The 18,719-nt window shown below is 38.9% G+C and overlaps 2 protein-coding genes and 1 long non-coding RNA gene across 5 annotated transcripts in view; 1 reads left to right on the top strand and 2 right to left on the bottom strand.

Annotated features, from left to right (window-relative positions):
* The window catches only part of LOC108124552 (carbohydrate sulfotransferase 4), a 31,115-nt gene extending 14,200 nt beyond the window's left edge, over window positions 1-16,915 (top strand). The window contains exons 2-4 of the mRNA XM_017240286.3: window positions 15,167-15,340; window positions 15,398-15,599; window positions 15,666-16,915. Of these exons, the coding sequence (XP_017095775.2) occupies window positions 15,167-15,340; window positions 15,398-15,599; window positions 15,666-15,797 (508 nt within the window). The 3' untranslated portion in view covers window positions 15,798-16,915. The remainder of the gene's footprint in view (window positions 1-15,166; window positions 15,341-15,397; window positions 15,600-15,665) is intronic.
* LOC138925817 (uncharacterized) lies at window positions 3,939-6,022 on the bottom strand. Of its 3 annotated transcripts, none has more exons than XR_011442040.1 (3): window positions 4,234-4,593; window positions 4,119-4,182; window positions 3,939-4,047 (listed from the first exon to the last, which is right to left on the bottom strand). It is a non-coding gene; the product is annotated as an uncharacterized lncRNA (long non-coding RNA). The 3 variants fall into 3 exon arrangements; XR_011442041.1 differs by having other exon boundaries at window positions 3,942-4,047; window positions 4,119-4,455; window positions 4,530-4,602; XR_011442042.1 differs by adding an exon at window positions 5,626-6,022 and having other exon boundaries at window positions 3,943-4,047; window positions 4,119-4,455.
* Window positions 16,916-17,263: 348 nt separating the features above from the next.
* On the bottom strand, window positions 17,264-18,698 carry LOC108124264 (beta-1,3-galactosyltransferase 1-like). The gene is made up of 2 exons (XM_017239872.3): window positions 18,494-18,698; window positions 17,264-18,437 (listed from the first exon to the last, which is right to left on the bottom strand). Exons 1-2 carry the CDS (start codon window positions 18,603-18,605, stop codon window positions 17,293-17,295), a joined length of 1,257 nt encoding a protein of 418 aa, XP_017095361.3. The 5' UTR covers window positions 18,606-18,698; the 3' UTR covers window positions 17,264-17,292.
* Window positions 18,699-18,719: the final 21 nt, after the last annotated feature.

The raw sequence follows: 18,719 nt of genomic DNA, 5'->3' as shown, positions 1-18,719 counted from the left end.
GGTCAGTAGTAAGACCCTCACACTTGCCTCATTTTTTCTCACTTGTTCTTCCCGGTAATCTTCCGCTGACATGCCCTGTCAGAGGGCCCTGTCCCTTACTCATTACATAACTAAGTCGCTTCCACATGGCATTGCATAATGACGCAGTAACATTTCCAGCACTATTCTCCCTCCTCCCCCCTTCCAGCCACTCGGAGATCCTTGTCTTTGTTGCTTCAAATTAAGTTTTAAGCATCTCCAGGCGGGGCATTCGACGCTCCTGCGAGCTGTCAAGCGGCGCTCGTTAGTACGTGTCAGTGGCGCACAATATGCACTAGACGCCCCCCATTATATCCGACCCTTCCCCTTGTGGCAGTTGCTTCCCAGCTTCCTCTGGTTTTTTGGCAACGTCGTCCTCCCGCTGTGACCCATGGATTCGCACTAGTCACGTCCTTTTGTTGCAGACCAGCAACAACAACAGAAAAATCGTTGCCACTGCAGCAAGTCGGGTCACTTTCCTAACGCTTTTCTTTGATTTTTTTCTAAGTTTTTTATACCCTTGCAGAGGGTATTCTTATTTTGGTCAAAAGTGTGCAACGTAGTGAAGAAATGGGGAAGATACAGCCATCACTGTGGGTCATATAGGGAAAAAACGCATTTTCAAGGGATCCCATCAGGAAAAATGGACAAAATATCTAAAAAATATTTTGTGTCAGGATTTTGATGCAGAATGGTGGAGAATCGATATAGAAATCGTTTAAGGTACTCCGCTTGAGAATCGGATACGAATTGAGGAAGATATAGCCATCACAGTGGGCCCTATAGGGGAAAACAGCATTTTCAGGGGTCCCATCAGGAAAAATGGACAAAAAATCGAAAAAATATTTTGTGTCAGGATTTTGATGCAGAATGGTGGAGAATCGATATAGAAATCGTTTAAGGTACTCCGCTTGAGAATCGGATAAGAATTGAGGAAGATATAGCCATCACAGTGGGCCCTATAGGGGAAAACAGCATTTTCAGGGGTCCCATCAGGAAAAATGGACGAAAAATCGAAAAAATATTTTGTGTCAAGATTTTGATGCAGAATGGTGGAGAATCGATATAGAAATCGTTTAAGGTACTCCGCTTGAGAATCGGATAAGAATTGAGGAAGATATAGCCATCACAGTGGGCCCTATAGGGGAAAACAGCATTTTCAGGGGTCCCATCAGGAAAAATGGACAAAAAATCGAAAAAATATTTCGTCTCAGGATTTTGATGCAGAATGGTGGAGAATCTATATAGAAATCGTTTAGGGTACTCCGCTTGAGAATCGGATGAGAATTGGGGAAGATACAGCTACCACTGTGGACCTTATAGACCATATAGAGGATAACCCCATTCAAGGATTTAATATACCCTTCTTTACCCTTCTTGTTGGTCTAACTCTACAACTACTAGTTATGGTACAGTTAAAAATAAAGAAAGAAACGCAGCCATCGAAAAACTTTAGCCTCCAAAGAGTAAAGTATATTTGTAGAGGTAGGGAGCGCTGTTTAAGTTCGACCAAGTTTTGTTTTTCTGCGAAATTTTCCATTTCATTTGCTTTTGGCCAACATTGCTTGTTCCATTTTATTCGAACTGCTGGCTGCTGGCCTTTTTTTCTGCGGATGCTGCCAGCCACTGACACATTCTGGAGTTCAGATTCTATTAAGCAAAAGTCCATGTTGCAATTTTTTCCGACATGGTCTTCTCAAGTGTTTGTTTTGCACGTGCCGGCCCAGCATCTGAAAATTATTGTTTGGGGGCAAGGGTTTCGTTCGATTTGGAAAGATAAAGCCCGAGACAAATTGACGGAACTGTTCAAAGGAAAACCTCAACATGGAAGCTAATTGTCAAAGATGGGGAATGCTTTTGAAAACAAATTTTTCAAATGGGAAGCATAAAGATTAGTGTTATGAGGGAACAACCGCTACTACTGACCTCGTTTAATGGTTCTAGATCGCTGATTGCAGCTCGTATCGAATATCAGCGATAGATAAACTATAATGGATATGAGAAGACAAGGTTGTCATGGTTGTGGGACCGATGCCGTCGCAGTTGCAGTCACCGTCATTATTGGCTCATTATAATTATCAAGTTGCAATTTCTCGCCAGCAGCCTATCTCACTCTCCAGACAATTCATTCTGCTCTAAATTATTTCTGCCCGTTTGCCGCACTCCGTGTTGCCCCGTTGTGGCAAGTAGTAGTAGTAACATTCGAGAACTGTAAATTGTTGCCACAATAATCGCAATAATTAAAAGCGAGCCACGGCCACAAATCATGGCAAGAGCAGCCGACAGAAGCGCAGCGTGAAAAGCGGCAGCGGGAAATGTGCGAGGTAATTGGGAAAAATCTAGACCAATCTTGGGATGGTCCATGGTCCATGGCAGGGGCTGTCTCTACTGTCGGGTCTCTTGGGGATCGTGGGGCGTTTTTTTTTTGTGAAAGGGTTCTTGAAAAGTAATGCCAATTAAAACATGAAATGAGTCGGCAACATGTGGCGGTTGCAATGCCAAGAAAATGGCAGAAAGAAGGTTCTTTTAGTATTTTATTCATATTATTTAGTTGATGGGTAATAATAATAATTGTCTTAGCTTCCCTGACATTAAATTTTCAATTTGCATAATTTTTATTAGGATTTTCTTACTTCTAACCTTTAAAATATGTATATTTTTCAAATCACTTGAGAAACCATAAAAAAAATTTGCATTCAGAGTAATTTTTAATCTCGTTCGTTTTAACAAATAACTGCCATCTTTTGTGGTAAATAGATACCTGTGATTATATATATTTTTCTTAAAATATATATACGATGCTACTGTTGCTCTGTTACTCTGTTGGGCTTATCTCCCGACTTGGACTTGTTTTGTTTGCGGCTGAAGCTTTTTGCCACTTAACCTTGAGGTTGGGGGTCCCAACGTGACTTTTGCTTAACAACCCGAAGCCGAGACGAACAGATGGGGATTCTGGCCTCACCTGCGAAAAGGCAACAAAGACAAATAACAGTGTCAACGTATTCGGACAAAAAAAAGACCAGGAAGGAGGGAAGAATGGCAGGTGGGACCTCTCCAGGTGTATGGATGGTATTGTGGTCGCATAAAAAGTTACGCACTTCACTTTTCCTTTTTTTTTTTGTCTCTTGTCTGCGACTTTTGTCGTTCTTTCTTTTTTTTTTTTTTGTAATTTGTTTGCATATATAGTAGGGGGAGAGGGTGTCCGGGGCGTGGCAGTTGTACCTGAGTGTGTCACCAGGTGGTTATCCATTCGGCTCCTTGTTTAATTAAGGCGCCAAGTCAAGGATTTGCATGAATAACGAGTTGTTCGAACAAAAAAGTGAACGGATTGAAAGTTTCTTTTTCGTTTCTCTTTCTCGAGGAAATAAAAAATAAAATAAAATAAAACTGATGCTTATATAAAGTCAGCTTAAGTTTGAGTTTAACTTTAAGCCCTTTGCATAGCTGTTTAAATATTGGCCGTACCTGAGTGCCAAGCCAACCTTGAATCTCGTTAAACATCTTGTTTTCTTTCTCAGATATTTGTTCAAATGCCAATACTGGGTCAATATATTTTCAGTAGGCTCTGGGCAAACTGGAAAATGTGTAACTAGCTTGGATATAGCACATGATAATCTTTATTTGAGTGACATCCAACTTATAACACTTTTTATAATCGGTAATCTATCATATAATCGGGCTATTTTTGGAGGAGGTTTAGACCTTTTATTGCTCTCTCCTATTGGTGAGTTAGTAGCTGGTCTCAAAGAAAAGAGTACCGGTTATCGTATAGTCAAGTAACTCAACCATAGTTGTCTTTAATTTTTTCTCTTAAACTCTTCTCGTTGTTGGACATGAAAAGTCTGTCATATCGCCTACGTCCATCAACCGCTGTTGGGGAAAGGAAACAAAGCACTGACTGGATGACTGAATGACTGAATGACTGGATAGCACTAGCCATTCCAGTCAATATCCCGATACAATCTGGCTCTAAACATGAACACAATGCAATTGAAAAGTGCCGGCAGACAGGCCATCAAACGGCATCTCCTATTGATATTTTGATTGGGGGCTGGGCATTATATCTATGTACTTTTTTTTTATTGTATAATTTTTATTACCTTTACCAAAGGCTGACTAAGACGAGGAGGAGATGGTGCTGTAGTGCAACCTTGTGGCGCGTATCTGCAAGTTGTTTAAATTAGTTCTATTCTTGTGCAATTTTCTACGTGGCACCTTTTGTGTGGCGTCGCCGTGGATGCCGCACTGGCATTCTTCTCTTGCAACGCCGCTGCATTGCATTGTTAGCCACGTTTTCCAACTGCATTCGCTCTAGTACGCTTTGTATCTGTATCTATGGCTGTGGGGCATCAGCTTTGGATGTAGCTGGCGGGCAGGAATCATCGGGCTATGACTGCCTATATCCGTATCCCATGTAATTTCCTCACATTTGGCCGTCTGTAATAAACGCGAAATTAGTTTCCACTCTACACCAGAATTTTCCACTTTTTTTAAATGCGAAAGTAATATACTTTAAATTGATTTTATGATGTGCAGATTTGATGCGCTTACTCAGCTATTACGAGACGGTTTCTGTATCTATATTGTTAATAAAAAAAGAGATTACTTTGTCTTTAAAAATATATTTCTACTTTGAAGAGCTTCTTAAAGTCTAAAACTTGAACCTTATCTTATAGAATGATTTTACCAACTAATTAATATTTTTTTTGATTAAAGTTCATCTTAAACAAGAAAGGAAAGCTAACTTCGGGCGGAGCCGAAGTTTATATACCCTTGCAGTTAAAACCGGATATATATCGCAAACATCGGATATAGTTGGCCGATCCTTATGGGAATAGGAATATATAATCCAATTTATTACAATACAAAATCTAAAAAAAGTCCCAAACTTCTATCTTCAAAAATACGAAAGTTGATATTTCTACCAAATACCATTTCCGATCGTTCAGTTATATGGCAGCTATGGGATATAGTCGGCCGATCCTAATGAAATTTGGTAGGTTGGATCAACTGACCAAGAATTAAATCTGTACTAAGTTCCAGCTTTCTATCTTCAAAAACACGAAAGTTGGGTCATTTCCGATCGTTCAGTTATATGGCAGCTATAGGATATAGTCGGCCGATCCTTATGAAATTTGGCATGACGTAATGTTTTGCCAAAAATAGCTCACATGTCAAATTTGAACTCTCTAACTCTAAAAACACCAAAGTTATACCATTTCCGATCAATCAGTTATATGGCAGCTATAGGATATAGTCGGCCGATCCGGGCCGTTCCGACTTATATACTGCGTGCAAAGGAAAGAAGGGTGTGTGCAAAGTTTCAAGACGATAGCTTTAAAACTGAGAGACTAGTTCGCGTAGAAACAGACAGACGGACAGACAGACGGACAGACGGACAGACGGACAGACGGACAGACGGACAGACGGACAGACGGACATGCTCATATCAACTCAGGAGGTGATCCTGATCAAGAATATATATACTTTATAGGGTCGGAGATGTCTCCTTCACTGCGTTGCACACTTTTGACCAAAATTATAATACCCTCTGCAAGGGTATAAAAATGTTGCTCTGGGTAAACTATTTCATTTGAGTAACTTCACTTTACGATCCAGTTTTTAGTTTTTTTTCTTTCCCTGCCCCCCAAAAGCAATTGAAGCTGCATTCCTTGACTGGAGCTCCCTTTCGGATGCTGGCTGGCTGGTGGCTGCCTCATGATGCTGGTTTCCCTCGGTCCCTGGGTCTCCTGGGCTGTTCGCCTTTCACGTGGTCGGGGCTATTTGTCACAGATCGCCTGCAATTTATCGCTCGCGCTTGCTCCGAATAATGGCAACGTCCACACGGGTTACCCTTTCGTGCTCCATAAACAAGCGTGGCGTTCCTCCCATTCACTCCCATCCAGACCTCCGCCTTCACCTTCCAGCCAGTCCAGCTGGATTCGCCTGGTCTGGGCCCCTGGCCCCAGATGCAGATGCACTTGGGTGTCTCTGTGTGGGCAGCCGTGGAGAGCTGCATCTGGACTGGAAAGGAGCCACTGCCAGTGCCAGTCCCCGTACCCACAAACGTGCTCGGCATTGATTTTGGGAAAATTTTTAGCCAGACCTTGACTCTTGTTTATTTATGATGGTTTTAATTCGTTTCCGTGGGCGGTACTTTTGTAAGCTCATTGTAATTGCCATTTCAATGCAAGGCATTATTAACTTTTTTCCTTTTATTTTCTGTATTTTCAGGTATGGCATCACCTAGAAGTACTAATCTCTAAGTATATGAATATCCAGAAAGGTATCTATATGATCCCCTAAGCTTATTTGTCGTAAGTACCTACAAAATGCAGACAAGTAATTGCACTGTTAACAATTACTGTCTGTGTCTTAAATGTTTGCTCTAGCTATCTCTTATCTGTGTGATACACAGTTTCTCGAGATACGGCAGTTGGCACGCCAAGTTCATTAATAAATCAAAAGATACTAAAGCAAAACGGGGGCGTGGCGGAACCTAAACCTTAACTGAAATGAAATGAAGTGTCAAAATGTTGGGTGCGGCAACGCCCTTAAATGGTCCCGCCCATCCTGAATATTGCCACTTCCTGGTCGCAAGTCGAGCAATTTTTTAAGAGCCAAGAAAGGGGGGAAAAATTCTCATTTACATGACAATCAGAAAGGGACGGCAATTGTGGAGGAACGTTCAAGAAAATTGTGCAATTTCAGTTGAGATCCATGACAGGGGCAGTCCCTGGTGTGGAACTATGGGTCTGGGTCCTGTGTCCTGTGATGTTACTAAAAGTAATCAATTATATTAATAAAATGGGGAATTGTTGAAAGAAAAGTAGCACAAGCTGACTAAGTAGCTTAAACTAGAAATATTCCTTAAGATTTTCCCACTTTATCTTCCATAAAAATACTTATAACTCATAGTGCTATTTTCATTCTATTCTCCCTTTTGTTTGGTTACTCCTCTGGTTACATTTAATTTCATTCAGGCCGTGGGCAAAGTGAAAGGAAGGTCTCACTGGCTAGATGTGGGTACAGCCAAAACTAAGTTCTTGAATATGTCATATAGAACGAGGCCTCTCTGTCCACAACCCACCAGAATCCGCCCTAGTTGCAACTCTTTCTTTCTTTTAGCAAAAGCATCTCCTAATAGTGTATGGGAGTGCTGAAGGCCTGCAGCCTCAGCATCTTGGCTGCCACTTGAGCTTCTTTCACTTTGCTTTACGCTTTCTTAGTTGCAGCCCAAAAGTCACTTCGAGTCGCGTAGCCAGCGAGGCATAATGACGGCGATAAGTCATTAAGTAGCTCAACGTTCAACGCTCAGGCGCTCACCAGCTCACCAGCTCAGCGTTCACTTTAGATGACGTTGTTGAGAGCCATGGCCCAAAGTCAATAGATGGCAGGGGAGGATGGCGAGGAGCGGGTCGGTCCAGTTCATCCGTGTTATTCAAGCGAATCTACAGTGTTTTTCGCAAGAAACTGGAAGCTCAATAGCCGCTGGGTGAATAAATTCTGAGCAAGTTGCCTGGCCATCACAGAACAGGGAACTTTTAATCAATAAACGTAAGCCGACTGCAGTTTATGATAATCAGGAGCTGCAAGAGGTTGGACTATCAGAGAAGAAATTAAAACTATTTTGTTCTTAAAATGCCTACCAGGTTTTAGACCAAGATAGATTGCAATCTTGGCCTAATTTTAACAGGAACTTTAACCATTATTTAAGCAATAATTTTGTCAAAATCTTCTACTTTCATCTTTCGTAAGGAAATTTCTCAGAGAATGCAATTCCTCTCCATTGGGCCTGCATAAATCATTTCGATTCATTTCATTTCCCCACAAGTTTCGTCCCACAGCCCACAGCACAGCTTTGTGTCCTTGCCCCCCATTTTAATTAAAAGTTTCAAGTGCCTCACATAAATTCCAATCAAGATTTTAGAGTCCCCTTATTGATTTTCGTCCAGGACCTGTTTCCCAGGCGTGCGAAATTCAATTAGATCAGAAGTCAATCAACTGCAAGGGGTGGCCGAATGGTAGTCCCATTAAAGGACATTGTTCATTCCAGTACTGGGGATGGGTCTGGCACTCTGTAATTGCACAAATTTCTGGCAATTAGTTTGATAATCGAACGAAATGACTAGCGAACATACCCCTGTGATTAGTGTTGGTAAGAAAAGGTCATAATAAATCAGAATATCTTTTCTATTTTGGCTTCAATTTTGTCATTAGGCATATCAAGCAAATGGCCTAGCATTTATTATCCTCCATTCCCCCAAAAAACCAGCATTGTCGTCGGCATTATTCTGGAAAATGTATACACACACGCTCCTCTTATAAGCATCGCCCCTGAAGGCTTCATGTCAAATGCATGAACCCAATAAATTTCATACTCCTGCCACCAGGTCAGAAAAATAACAGAGTGGGTACTAGATAAGGCTCTGATGACAATGAAAGGTTAGAAGAGTGCACAGTGGTTGTAAAGGTAATCAAAAATAATTGAGTTCTATCTCAACAAATTGGATATAGTATGGGTTATGATAATAGCTACTAAAGTGGGTTAACCAAAGCAGAAGTATTATATCTTAAAGGATTCTTCAAACTATGGACCATAAACCTACAATGCAACTTTTAAAGAAATATTCTCTTTGAAACCCATTTTTGTCTTTTTCCCAAATATTTTCCTATAACTCCCTGTCATATCTGCGACTATATAGGACGTGCATATATCATACTCATATCCATGGCATATCCATTGGAGGCGTCTCTTAGTTTGTTATTAATGAAGTTTCCAAGAGACTCCTGCACCTCGGCTCCTTTGGCATTGTCAGTTGCCTCCCAAAGAGGAGGGGAACCCCATTGCAGATAGTTGTTCTTCAGATCTTCCCCTGTAACGCCCTCGGCCGCCCACTCTGGGCATCCCCATCGAAAGTCATTCTCTTTGTGCCCCCAAACCCCAAAAACCCCTCACTCCGTTTTTCTATTTTTCTGATGCCAACTGTGTGTGAGACTCGGTGTGCCTTTCTCTTTTGCCACTCGACTTGGCCAAGTCGCATCCCAGTTGACTTTGATTGACATTTGCTGTTGTTTGCATTTGCCAAAACAATTTTGCCTTTTTATACCCTTGCAGAGGGTATTATAATTTTGTCCAAAAGTGTGCAACGCAGTGAAGGAGACATCTCCGACCCTATAAAGTATATATATTCTTGATCAGGATCACCTCCTGAGTTGATATGAGCATGTCCGTCTGTCCGTCTGTCCGTCTGTCCGTCTGTCCGTCTGTCCGTCTGTCTGTCCGTCTGTCTGTCTGTCCGTTTCTACGCGAACTAGTCTCTCAGTTTTGAAGCTATCGTCTTGAAACTTTGCACACACCCTTCTTTCCTTTGCACGCAGTATATAAGTCGGAACGGCCCGGATCGGCCGACTATATCCTATAGCTGCCATATAACTGATTGATCGGAAATGGTATAACTTTGGTGTTTTTAGAGTTAGAGAATTCAAATTTGACAAGAGAGCTATTTTTGGCAAACCATTACGACATGCCAAATTTCATAAGGATCGGCCGACTATATCTTATAGCTGCCATATAACTGAACGATCGGAAATGACCCAACTTTCGTGTTTTTGAAGATAGAAAGCTGAAACTTAATACAGATTATATTTTTGGCCAGATGATCCAACCTACCAAATTTCATTAGGATCGGCCGACTATATCCTATAGCTGCTATATAACTGAACGATCGGAAATGACCCAACTTTTGTGTTTTTGAAGATAGAAGTTTGGGACAATTTTAGGTTTCGTTTTTGTATTATAATAAATTGGGAAATATTATCATATTCTCATAAGGATCGGCCAACTATATCCGATGTTTGCGATATATATCCGGTTTTAACTGCAAGGGTATATAAACTTCGGCTCCGCCCGAAGTTAGCTTTCCTTTCTTGTTTTTTCGCTTTTTTTGCTGGTACTTTACCATGATATTATTTCGCATTTTGGGTGGCCGATCGGCACTTGGGTTGTGACCCAGTTTCGTAGATCTTTCGACATATTATCCTTTGGATTTCGATTGAATTCGATTCTATTTGTTAGTCACGCAATAATCGTGACTCGGGGGATAGGTTGGGGGTCTTTTGACTTTGTATGGCAGTTCGTGTGTGTCAAGTTCAAGGTCTCGTTTCTATGGTTAAATGGTTTTATTATCTCTAATGACGAGGCTTTGATGGAAAAGCTCTTTATCGGAGCGATCAAATCGGTAGTTAATGGATAATAAAGCTAATAACTCTGCCACAATGGGGACATTTTGTAAACGACTTTGAGGAATCATTTTTAGACGAGTTTCTACTTTCATAGCAAACTATCCAAGTTTTCTACTTCTGTGCGAGCATTAAAAGCTTTCAAGTTGGTAAGATTTTTGTTTTTATTTCTAAATGGGAAAGCAACCCTTGACCTGATTCTGCGAAAGTTCAGTTATAGGCTAAAGTATGCGAATTTTAGATGCACTTTAAGAAGTTATAAGTTATAGCACCTAGACCTCTCACCAAGACCCAAATATAGCCATAAAACCCCCTCATCTGCAGACTTTTAATGCATTTTGTGAGTTACAGAAACCTCAACATGTCCTAATTGCCTGTTTGGGGTTTGCCTTTTGCTCTCGCATGTCACATGTAATTAAAATTATTACAATTCCGCAGAGAGGGTGGTCGGTTGCATTCCGAAATCAGTTCACTTTACTTTACTGTCTTGTTTTTCCCTTTCACTGGTAACTGCTAAATGGTATTATTTTAGGAACGCATTTTCCCCAGTTAACTTCATTTTGTGTCCTCCACTAGTGGTTGCATGTTTTCCACTTTTATTTTCTGTAGTTTCTGTAGTTTGTGTTGCAACACAAGAATTGGGTGGTTTTGGCTAGTGGGAGTGGCCCGAGGGCTGCTATATGCATATATATTTTTGAAAGTAGGCACTAGCTTTGGCTTGATATATGGGCCAAGTACTGGGTATAGGATGGAGTTCTATTCAGAGCACTCTCGTGCTTGTATTTTGCGTTTGTTGGGCAATTGTTGAATCGATAAATGTAATTTTTTTTTTATTCTACCATTTTCCCCGAAAAACGTCACAACATTTCGAGCCATTTTTGTTGTGGCTTCTGCTATATAGTTTCCTATATTATTCGCTTGTGTTTGTGGGATTTATGCGGCTTACTGCACTGCTGTAGGGATTCATTTTGTCCTCGTTTTTTTTGGGATTGTCTGGCTTAAATTGTTAATATAATTAAATTACAGCCAGAGACTCTACTCTCCCTCCCTTGGAGTTTTTATTTCAGAGCCCTGGCAGTGAAATAAATTTATTTCGGTCTTCTGTTCTGCTTTTCCTGTTTTTACTTTATACTTATATTTTTTTTTTCGCAATTTTTTTGCTATTTTAATTCCATCTCCTTCTCTGTTTTCCTTCTCTCTTTAGCGTTTTTTAACCCGCACGCGACAATTATGCATATTTTTATAAATAAACAAGTCCACACACACACACTCATGCGCGCTTTTGGCCAACGAAGCGTATGCGTAATATTTTTCTTTTTTCAGCTATGTGCCCGACAGGGCTGTAATTTCCACCTGCCGCGCGAAAAATTCTTAAAAGCAATTTTTACTGCATACAAATTATGTAGAATTCAAGGAAAAATAATGAATTTAAACAAGAAAAAGGCGGTTTTTTTAAGAGAATAATACTTTATAGAGATACTTGAGGTGAAAATTGGGAAGACCCATGATCGTTTCTATTTGATCACCAGAAAGAAAGTCTTTTTTCCATTTTCCAATTTTAATCTCGACTTTCCCAGGAGCCATTAATCAACATTATCAGCTTATGTCAGGCCTGAGCTGAGGAACCTCTAAAAAATAATTACCCAGTACTTAGTGTGAGTATACGTTTATAAAGCTAGACATCTGCACACGCATGAGAGACCCAGGCCCCTCGAATTATACTTGGCCATGCCATAAGTGGGACAGACATTCAGTCAGACAGACAGACACTAAACCAAAAAATGATTAGAAAAAAAAAAGAGTCGCTCGTTTAATGGGTCAGGCCATTTTGGTAGCTTTCGGATGGATATGGAAGAAATCAGGGTGACTAATGATTCAAGCGGCTATGAAAAGTTCACTCCTCCGACCAGCTTTTTGGGGTTCAAGGCCTCAAGCAACACGTGAGCAACTTTTACTTTTGTTTCGACTCTGACCAGAGACCAGAGACCACAGACCAAAGAAAAGTTATGTAAATTGTTGGGGGCATCGGCATTGGGCCATAGAGAACCCAATAAGGGGAACCAGACCCCATTATATTGATTAATCGTGTGAGGTTTGACCCCGAATCGGTCAACAAAAGAGCTTAGTTAGGTCGCCTAACTGTGAACCCTGAACTGTGAAGATCTAGTAGTGGATGTTCCACATTGAAAACAAACATTTCTATTGGTCTCCATCGATTGGGTTTTTCTAAAAGATATTTTCGCATATATTTCTTTTTATTTTTTGCAAATTTTCGCCTTTTGATCTTTTGAAATGTGTGTCAGAATGCCGCACTACTGCCGCAGTCCTCCATTGAAATAAAAATAACAAAAAATGTCTAAAAAACTACAAAAATGTAAAAAGGCCGATTGTGAGTCAGAAATAATAGTGGAGATGCTTAGAAGCTTTTAGTTTTGTGTGTCTGTTTGGGGCCAACCAGTTGCCAAAAGCGTCTGTCAGTGGGTCAAAAGTTATGTGAAGAATGCTTGAAAATTTAGGTGGCTTCTGAATTTATTTGAGGTGTTTTTTTTTGCAGAAAAGTGTTGATGATTTCAGGGTTAAATGCATTTAATAGCCACTCATTTTGCGCCATTAAAATTAAATTAAACGCCGTCATGAACTACAAGTGCCTACATTCAAATAAAAAAAAAAATAATTTCCATAACAGCTGTCTGTCTCGGTATTTGGAGGAAATCTTTACCCATATTTTTCAAATTAAAGCACCACCAGTTTGAAATCCACTTGAGAATTCTTCGACAAGCCACTTATTTCGACATTTTTCACTTGGGACTTGTGCAAAAAGTTTTTATGCATATTTTTAGCTACAAGTGTCTCTTTTTTTTTTGCGCACAATTACAAAATACAAGTACAGCAAAGAAAACAGCTCAAATTACTCAGCAAATCGAAAGTGAAATTCATGGTTGGCCTTCAACAGATTCGTTTTGTATCTGTGATTTTTTTTATTGCTATTTGGTCCATCCATAAGTGCACTTCATCATAAATTATTCCAACTTGAAAAGCACACACAATTAAAAAGAAATTTAAATTATGTAATTTATGGTGTCAGCTCGTACGAAATTATACAATTTCGATTAGCAGGTCTCACATACTTAAATATATATATATCAACCATATTATGCTTGAAAGTATCTCTAGTTTGTAATATTGAAACGTGCCATACTTTTATGAGACCGATGAGTGAGTGCCCAGCGTGGGGGCTTCTCTATTTGTTTATAAATAAAATTCAATACCAAGGAATGCAAATGATGGGAAATATTTATTCTCTATAGAAAGAGCAATATAAAGACCTGTCATATTAGAAAAAATTATAGACAACCCATGGCTAATAAAGGATTGGTATTTTTCCATTTTCATATAAAGACTTAAATCTTTAAATTTGTAAAAGTATCGACTATCTTTTTTCACTATTTTGCGGGTTGTGGCTTTTGGAAAAGTTTGTGGTATTTTTATTTTTGCAGCTGTCGCTGTTGCCACCATTTTAACCCACACTTTGTGGCTGGAACAGTAACTGAGTGGAGAACTGCCAAAGTCAATGTTATTTCGGTGGCAGCTGTTGTCCATTTTGGCTGTATTGCATACCATAGTTTGGGAGTTTCTTCTACACATATATTTTATAAAGTTTAATATTTAAAATAGCTTTATCAATAAGCTGATTACAAGTCCACACTGTAGTTTTGAATTTATAGATGTTTACATTGTTCCCAATCCGCCACAAACTCATTAGCATTGTGGTGCGGTGGGTGGCAGTGGGATGGATGTGGGTGTTTTCGGTTATGCCACAGTTTGTGGTTGCCTCTGATGCCTGATGCTGATGATGATGGTCTTTGATGCTCAGTATTTTGGATTTGTGTTGACGTTGGCACAAGAGGATGTCCACAAAACCAAATGACAAATGCAAACCAAATCGAATGCAATTTAAATTGAAATTCGGTTTCATTTTCCAACAAATGGAGGCCCAATCAAAAACAATGAAAGTTGGCCAGGACTCAAGGATGAGGCTAAAATCCATTTAATTTGAATGTGGTGTTTGATAACATTTAAATAATTTTAAATGGATAACTTATCAATGAATTATTGAATAAGAAAAATTGTAAGGTATTTCGTTAAAGATTCTGGAGAAAATTGGCAAAGATATGAAGAATTTGGGCAGTCATATTTGGAAAAGTGTGAAAAATATGGATAGTAGGTATGGAATCTTTTTAAGAACTCCGCTTGTGAATAGAATTTAAAATGGCCAAGATATGGGCATAATGAAGAGTCTATATAGGAAAACCTGGATTTTAGAAGGGGATTTTACAAATGATAAAAGTAAACGAAATAAATTTTAATTTAAATGTGGTTTCATTTCCCAACAAATACGGGGACATTCACAAACAATGAAAGTTGGCCAGAACTCAGGGATGAGACTAAAAACCATTTAATTTTTGCGGTTAGCATTTTCCAGCCCTTCTATAAGCTATTTGATTTTTTTTCTACTTGAAACAACTTTTTCGTGAAATAAACTCCCAACAAAGCTGTTTAGGTATACAATTAAGTTTTGTAATTAAAAACAATTTTCGTGTTTGAATGCTGCTATTGAAATACAGCTTGATATCCAACTGATATCCAACTCTTCGTGCTGTTCCATGAAAATGCTAATTATGCTTTATTATAGAAATTTTAATCCAATTTAATTGAAAGCCAATTCTAGGTGGATTACCTCCATCACCCTACCACCTCCCCATTGTTACGGCAATGTGAACTTCACGGCTCTGTGCGCAACTATTACGCCAGCAATTATAGCTCACTCAACACATATGTATATGATTATATCTAGCTGGCTATTCTAACAAGTTTTTCCTCCTCCATCTCACCCGTTTCTCTCCAGCGTGCGGATTGTGCTTCTGGTGCGGGATCCACGTGGCACAATGCAGTCGAGACGGCATCGGGTCTGGTGTGCCGGCAATGAGGACTGCGAGGATCCGCGACTGGTGTGCCAGGATCTGGAGGATGACTACAAAACAGCCAAGGAGATGCTGGACAAGTATCCAACACGTTTTAGGTGGGTTTTTACTTAAAAACTTACTTTTATTTAATAATAATAATCTTGTTATTTCAGGACCCTTCGCTATGAGGACTTGTCGCTCAATCCCAGTGAGATGACCCAGGACATATTACTGTTCTATGGCTTGCCATTTGACCCAGCTGTCGAGGAGTTTCTGGATACACACACCAAGGAAAACATTGGCGGCGTCAGTTCCACATATCGGGATTCCAGATCAGCGCCATTCCATTGGATTCGGGATCTAAAACCAGACGAGGTACCACACTACAATCCTCCAGAAATGAAAATTTCAATTTAATTTTTAATTATTTCCCACGAACAGATTAAGCAAATCCAAGACGTCTGCGTGGATGCCATGGATCTGTGGGGCTATCGACGTATTGAGGACTTTAGCAACTTCTCCAGTATCCAGCAGAGCTTCGATCCCATGGTGATGCCGCCCCCGTTCACGTGAACGCGGTCCTAGTGTTAAGCTGATCTATCTGATAATGATAACTAATTCTTCTACTTGGTACATTTTGTTGTGATATCGTCGTGTTGAGCGAGCAAAAAGAAAAAAGGTTAAGAAAATTGGAAAAGAGCCGAAAGGAAAGTGGCCAGAACGGAGAGTGGCAGTAGGTCTATTGGGTGCATTTTGTGGGAACTCGATTGCTGGCACATTTTATTGCTGAACACGCAAACACACTTAACTGAGCAATAGTTATTAATAAATATATATATATATATAAATAAATAAATATAAATATTAACTGAATATACAATATGAAATGCATAATTTTAGTAATTGGCGAATTTTGTGTAGAGCGTAAAACGGTACGAAAACCAGTCGAATATCAGAATTACATTTAGGCATAGATTTTAAGCAAAACCAATAAAACTGAAAACTTAGTCTATATAGGGCTGCGTATTGTGGATCGTTTACTTGGCTTTTTGATGTAAATTGTTTAGGCAAACAAGCAATTTTTTGTAATCCAGCTTAAAAAGTGCATATATAGATGGAAAACCCAGTGATTTAGCGTCTTTACTGAAACATAACTCACAACCCAAAACGTATCAGTCAGAAATTCAGAAAAAAAGCTCGAAAACGATTAGATGATGCAATTATACAAAAAAAAAAAAAACAAAAATACATAAAAATTAGATAAAATGTTTGGCAAACCAAAAATTGTGCAATATTATGAAACAAATGAAAGAAAAAACAATTAAAGTCACGCTAGTATCAATTTAGACACGAATTTCCTAAAGCAAATTATAAATTATATACAAAAATGTAACAAAAGAGCAATGGGCACTCAACTCCTAACTATAAGTTCTCTTAGAAATAATTTATTTTTATGGTTATTTAGTTGTAATTGTAATTAAATTGTACTATACTTTATGTCATTATTATACAAATGCGTTAAATACGTTCTCGTTTTCCAAAACGACGCCCAGTATATCGATCAAATTGGTAAATAAAACAAGTTCAAGTGATTTGATTATTTGATAAACGAAAGAATCCAGCAATATTTGCATAATTACACTTATTAAGCAAAATAACAACTGAATAAACAATGAATTATAAAAAATAAATGGGTCTTTTATTACATTTATTTGGTAGTGGTGTTATATATTAAAGTTTAAAAGACTTATGATATGTATGAGTTTTTAAAAAACATAGTTAAGCATTCTTTAATAGTTTATATTGAAAGTATAATTGTTTTACAACAATTTTTCAATAGTTTGAAATTATTGGACGTTATATTTTTTCTACGTGGCTTTTTATCGCCTTTTTTACTTTAGGATGCCAACACTATTTTACATCTTACATGATTTTACATCTGAGTGGCGCCACTTGGCCATTTGGTGGCAGTTTTTGTAACTAACAAATACGCCAGAATGTAATTTTTGAAGAAAAACACAACTAATATTGGCGGCTAATTTAAAATTAAATATTCATTTTTAATTTTCTATTGTAATTTAAAATATTTCATAAAGTAATACAACTTTTGGGTGAATATGTTTAAGTTACACTTGTCTTTGGCCCATTTTGGTGGCCAATTTATTTGTTGAAGTGGAATAGCCTGGCATGTAATGTTCGAGTCTAAAACTAGCATGCTCCAAGCCAGCTCCCAGTTCTCCACCCGGTGGGTTACGATGCTGCCCTTTAGGCTGCACACTCCCTCCGAGGAATAAAACCTAAAAAGTGGATGATGGCGTCTCTGGATTCCGGCTATTTCGGCACAGATTCCGGTTATAAAGATATCCTCCAAGGGCACAAAAGTCATATTCAAAGCAATACCATATAGCTTTGGCACTACGTCCATAGAAAGCAGATAACCCGATCCGGATATATAGACGGGATATACGTCAAAAGGATATATAGAGGATGGCATGTATGATTTGTCAGAGACATCTCTGGATGGCAGGACCATGCAGAATCTGTGCCCCATTATCAGATTCTGGGTTTCAATAAGCCGATCCATGGGTGTATAGGAAACGTGATCATAATATTCCAAAGTATCCTGATAGAGGGGTATGGTGCCTCCCAGTAAATAGTGCAGAAGATTGGGAATATTCACAAAAGAATCGTCATCGCATTTTAAAAAGAAAGCCGAGTTGTTGGTACAACTTGTGGCTATATGTTTTAGGATCATCACTGACTTTATTGTGAGATTCTGATAGCTATCCATAAAGTCCTCCTGAATGATATCGTTGTGCATTTCGGCTTCTTTCTTTATAAATAATGTGCTATTTTTGTCCTGACTTCGACCCACAACGAAAATTAATTGCACTTTGAGCCTCATTAGCTCACCTCTGCCCTCTAAATAGTCCTTAAAGAGGTTCATATGTTCGGCCAAAGGTGGCAGATAGTTTTCCACTGAATATCCATGGAACTTGACAAAAGTTGGATAATTAAAATCGGTAGTATTGCCCCATGTGTTGCGGATAATAGAGCGCTGTTTAAAGTTCTCCAACTTGGAGGCAACAGCTATTATAAGAAAGGCCTTTTCCTGGCAGAATCCTTTTGGAATTATCAAGGCTGTTTTCTTATCCGGATCCAGGTAATCTCTTGTTTTTCTGGATTTATTATCTCCCCAATCTTGGAGTTGTGCTGTTTATGGTTTGATTTTATGAAAAATTCATAATTTGTATTATATACTGACTTACCTCGTCGGTTTATGAAATCATTATCATTGAATTCAAATGCCTTGTAGATCAGAAATGTCATTAAAAGTAAAACCAAAGCTAGCAAGACTCTTCTCTTGCGATATGGCAACATTTTTAAGAATATTTAAATATTATTTTATAAATTTTAAAAGTTTTGGAGTGTGTCTGGGAGAGTTGTGAGGAATAGTGATTGTCTTTCAAAGGGTTGAAAGATAAAACCAGAACT

Source organism: Drosophila bipectinata, chromosome 2L (assembly GCF_030179905.1).
Source record: "Drosophila bipectinata strain 14024-0381.07 chromosome 2L, DbipHiC1v2, whole genome shotgun sequence".
NCBI classification, from domain to species: domain Eukaryota; kingdom Metazoa; phylum Arthropoda; class Insecta; order Diptera; family Drosophilidae; genus Drosophila; species Drosophila bipectinata.
The sequence above is the reverse complement of the archived record's forward strand: the minus strand, read 5'-3'. Positions and strand labels throughout refer to the sequence as shown.

Excerpts from the sequence above, each read along its gene's own strand:
- LOC108124264 (XM_017239872.3), bottom strand. The coding sequence starts at position 18,605 with ATGTTGCCATATCGCAAGAGAAGAGTCTTGCTAGCTTTGGTTTTACTT. Across the intron at positions 18,438-18,493 it reads TGATTTCATAAACCGACGAG|CACAACTCCAAGATTGGGGA; the intron begins GTAAGTCAGTAT and ends AACCATAAACAG.